This window comes from Pyxicephalus adspersus, chromosome Z (assembly GCF_032062135.1).
Source record: "Pyxicephalus adspersus chromosome Z, UCB_Pads_2.0, whole genome shotgun sequence".
Lineage (NCBI taxonomy): Eukaryota > Metazoa > Chordata > Amphibia > Anura > Pyxicephalidae > Pyxicephalus > Pyxicephalus adspersus.
This window is the reverse complement of record NC_092871.1, coordinates 12,652,796-12,657,614: the sequence shown is the minus strand read 5'-3', so window position 1 is coordinate 12,657,614 and position 4,819 is coordinate 12,652,796. Positions and strand designations below refer to the sequence as shown.

General features: G+C 39.4%; 1 protein-coding gene across 1 annotated transcript in view; it reads left to right on the top strand.

Moving 5' to 3' along the window:
- ATAT1 (alpha tubulin acetyltransferase 1) overlaps positions 1-4,819 on the top strand; it is a gene marked incomplete at its 5' end in the record, with an annotated part of 23,786 nt that overhangs the window by 9,069 nt on the left and 9,898 nt on the right. Inside the window, 1 exon segment of the mRNA XM_072429448.1 lies at positions 232-442. Within this exon segment, the coding sequence (XP_072285549.1) occupies positions 232-442 (211 nt within the window).

Below are 4,819 nucleotides of genomic sequence, written 5' to 3'. Positions count from 1 at the left end.
TGTGGTATAGCAGAGAACTGGACAGAGCTATAAAAATTGCTTTAAATTTGAGTGCAGTAAAAGCCTAAACAGAAAGCTAATTGGATTCCTGGCCAATCAAATTGTGTTTTTCTGTATTAGTTTGTAAAAAGATTTGTTTTCACCTAGGGTAATGGATATGGAGAAGATGATATTATTGGAGCCCATAAATTGATTCTGCCTAACATTTGTTTTCTTTCCTTTCAATTTTAGTTCTGAAACATGATGAGGGCCTCCCTTGGCCTTTCAGCCAGTCACAGTCATCCCTTAATCGTGCTAGCAGTCTTGGTTCTTCACCCACACGGGCCCGACCGCCTCCTGGAGAAGAGGATTTTGTGAAGTCCCTCCGGGTCTGCAGACCTCACTCACTGCATAGGGGGGCCAATGGAGAACAGGAAGATGCTTCTCAGAGAAGAAGAACCAGGTATGAAAGGGTTTTACATTTTTACTAGCTTATTTTTTTATAGGCCGTTTATTCTATGGGGTCTTTGTGTGAGTGAGGTGGTGAATGGTGCTGCAAAAAAGTGTCTCTTTTGCACAAGATGAGGGCTTTTGTGCAGGTTAGTTCCTGGAAAAGTGGATTGAAGGATTTTAGGTTAAAATGAAAATGGTATGTAAATACAGAGAAAGAGTTCAGTGGTTCAGCACAGTTTAATTTTTCTTATAACAATAGTTTTGGGCACCAGTTCACAAAAAGAACTTTGTGGAATTGGAGAGAGTGCAGAGAAGGGCAACTAAACTAATAAAAGTAATAGAAGAGCTCGGCTATGAGGAGAGATTAGTTGAACACTCATTTCTTCCTGTGGAGTAGCATGCTACAGCGACAGACCGCTTGTGTGACAGCAGTAGTCTCTCTGCTGTGGTCCTGCATGCCCTCTCTGGGTCACATCTAATCAGAAAAGTTTACTAGTAAATGAGGAACTCTTGAAATTTTTGAATGAGAGGGATGTCAGCCATATACAGAGAGATTACTGCTTCTACAGAGAAAGCAATAGTCTGTCTCTGCAGTGTGCAACCTAAGATGAGAAATGTGTGCAATCACTGGAGCAGCACTAAACATAATAGTAAGGCTATGTATACAATAACTGTCCTTGGAAAAGATCTTTCACAATCTCTTCCAACGACTCATGACTGCATGATGCATGAACAAGTGCTGTACATACAACACTTTTCTGCTGTAGGAAGAGGGGAGGGGGATAACGATGGAGTGGCACCCCGCTGCGCTGATTCCATCGTCACTTCTTTTAGGATCGTTTGTCGTCCATGGTCCGTGGATCCACCAGGACGGCTGTTCAGACGATGGCAAAGGGTGATGTACACACACTAAATTCTCGTCTGATATCAGCCCTGAGATTATTATCAGAAGAGAATCAATGCATGTGTGTACCTAGCCTAAGGAATGCATTAAACTTTAGTCAGGCTTTAATCAGTGATGGGCAAGCTTCCTGCTCTCTATCATAATATCACCTTGTAACTGTTACTTTTAGTAGTATTTCATACTTTAGCTATTTCTAATCTACTTTCTTTTCTTCATATCTTCCTGTTTATCCCTATTGTTCCCTGTGTGTTAAATTACCCATCCAGTTCTCTCAACCGCCCTCAGAGCATTCACCATTAACCCGACCTTTCTTAACCTCCTTCCATCGCAGCTCTATTTATTCTTCCATCATTCTCTAACAAACCTGCACAATACAAATGACTGTGTATGAAATCAGTTTCCTTTTTTCAGGAAACAAATGACCATTCTACTCTAAACACTAAACACTTTTACTTATATATCGTCTGCTTTTATTACATTGAGTTTTATTTATATAATAATTTATTTAATATGTGTTCAGAACAATTAGAGGTAAGTGAATCACATTGGATCACTCAAATCTCCCTTTCTTGTTGCAGTCATTGCATAGGAGCCTTGTGGCAGCAATAGTGCTGTGAGGACAGTGCAGTAATATAATAATAATAATATAACTTATCCTCAGCCTGGCAGATAAACAAATTAGTTAGCAGGTTAGGAAAAACCCCAAAATACAAACTGGAAGGAATGACTTAAAAGGGCCACAAATAAAAGGCAGATGCCAATGTATGATATGGAGGATTATAGCTATGCATATGCAAGAATTGTTTTGGAAAGTGGACAATCCTACTCATTGTAAGGGGTTGTCAGAATACTATTGGGCCTGTTTACTATTCAAATGGGTTGGGAAGGATTAAGAAAATACATCACTTTGTTGTGTTGCCTGGCAAGTGACAATAAGGATATCCTTTAAAATGTAACATGCACGTGAAAAGAGTATAATTTGTTCCAAGCGGATGTAGAAAGGCTTACAATATTCCAGTTATGTACTTTCTGAACAAACCATGCAGGCATCATTACATAGAATTAGTATTTGTACTGATACTCTATATGGCCAGATGATTGCTTACCCCTGACCATCACACATATACTTTGTGATCAAGAATATATAAATATTGAGTTTGGGTGTTTCCAGTGAAGGGTACTGTTCTTTAGGGCAATGGTTGCCAACCGGTAGTCCACGGAGAAAATTTTGGTGGCTCTGTCAGGAGAAGAACCCCGCTGGGGGGGCGCATCGGCCAGTGCTGCAAACCATGTCTCCCATATGGACACAACCCTTCCTATGATAAGGAAAAACAATACCTCTGCCCACAGTGAGATGATCTAGAAAGTTTATTGAGAATAAAAGTTACAAAGTAAAAGATTAAGAGATAAAGCAAAGCACACGTGTCAAAACCCGATGGCAGGATCAGAAGGTCTGACTACAGTACCAAGTAGAATCATTGTGGAATCAACATGACATTAAATTATTACTTACTACAATTAATAATGGAGACATAATTCTTACTATTATCCAACTGACTCCACCAAGGCTGGATGATAACAGTCACCATCCCAAACACAAATTCCAAGAATATCTAGAACAGAGACTGGCAGTACCAGCGTCCCCTCAATCCACTCTAAGATAACCAGTCATCTATTAGCTAAAGCATAGAATCAACCCAAATCACTAGTAAGATCAATAGAATAGATATAATTAATTTTCTTCATCACCTAACCTTTTTAACATAGGGAACACCTTGTAATAACTTTCTGGTCTTCAGGGAACCCCTTCTATAATTACTTATATCCACATCTCACTGTATATTAGTGTGGTGGTCAGTGGGAAGAATGCTTCTTACATTGCTGGCCATTTGGGAAGAATGTCACCCTTAGAGATAGCCAAAAAGATAAATGGTGTCACTTAAACTGACCTGGGAGATACAAACTGCTAATTGATCAAGGAACCCCTAGCAACCTCTGGAGGAAACCTATAATTCCATGAAACCCTGGTTGAGAAACACTGTTTTTAGACAGATGTGCGCTTTAAAACTTTTTGCAGCAATTTGAGAAAGGTTCTTGTCTGTTCTACCATGAACAAATCCAGCTCCATCAAGGAATTTATGATGGGTTTGGTGTGGAGGAACTTGAGTAGCCCGTACAAATTCATGGCCCCACCTTACTGAACTCCCTCGGGATAAAATTGAAACTGAATGCCAAAGGCGAGCCAAGTCTCCATAATAAGACTAGGGATGTCCAAAAAAAGCTCGTATAGGTGTAATGGTGAGATGTCCACAAATGGGTCAGCATTCTGTTCACAACAGGACACGGAGAGGAAGAGGAAGCACCCTCCATCAGAGCTTTATTGCTGTCATTTGGACCTTGTGAACAGCAACAAGGTGCTTGTTATCTTTTATTGTTCAGGAATAGAATGAGGAAAGGATAGTTATCAACTTGTATTGTTTACCTGCAGTAGAGGATATTGAGGGCATTAGCTTGGCAATCGTGCCTGGCAGAGGTGCTTGGTTTACAAGAATGCCCAACCACGAGTGAAAACATATTTGCAGGTAAAACTATTCACATTTATTAATATTATTATTATTATTATTAAACAGGATTTATATGGTGCCAACATATTGCCCAGTGCTGTACATTAAATAGGGATTGCAAATGACAGACAGATACAGACAGTGATACAGGAGGAGAGGACCCTGCCCCGAAGAGCTTACAATCTAGGAGGGGAGGGAGCGGGCTATTACAACCGTGTATGTAGCTTTTTGTCTGGAGAGTAACCTTAATCTGAAAGTCAAAAAGGAATGCCAGAGGCTAGGATATATAATATTAATGTAGCAGGGTAGCTCCTGAGGAATACTAGAAGATTAAAGTACCAAGTCACAATTTTGTGGACTGTACAAAAGAAATAGAAGAAAAAACACAACCTATCGCCAATGTGTGTCAGTCCGAATTTGGGTGATCCAATGCAAATGCCAAATTGATTTATTCTTTCTTGCTTCTAGTTTTGAATACAAATGTAAATGGGCTCATTCAGGCACAAGAGTTCTTCAATGTCTTCTATGTATTATGTCAGCAAGACCTGATGAGTCTCGTATGAATGTTTTGAGTAAAAGGATCTTGTCAGTCCATGGAGCTATTACTTGTTACTGAGAAGAAGAAAAAAAAAATCTCCTTATTATTAAAAAAAAAAATTTACATATCATCACCTTCACCACAAAACAAAGATTATGGCTGTTGAAGCATTGTACGTAAACATGAGGAGACTGTTCCTCTCTTGCTAACTGCGCATTATAGCAGTACCATTACCTTACCCTTGTCACGCAACAGTTATATCATTCAATTTGTTTGAGCTTAGACAGACAAAAGCCTTTTATCATCATACCTGATCTGCCAAAACATTCCTTTCTATGAAAATTCTAGTGATTGCATTTCCAAAGGCTGCATTAATCTGCA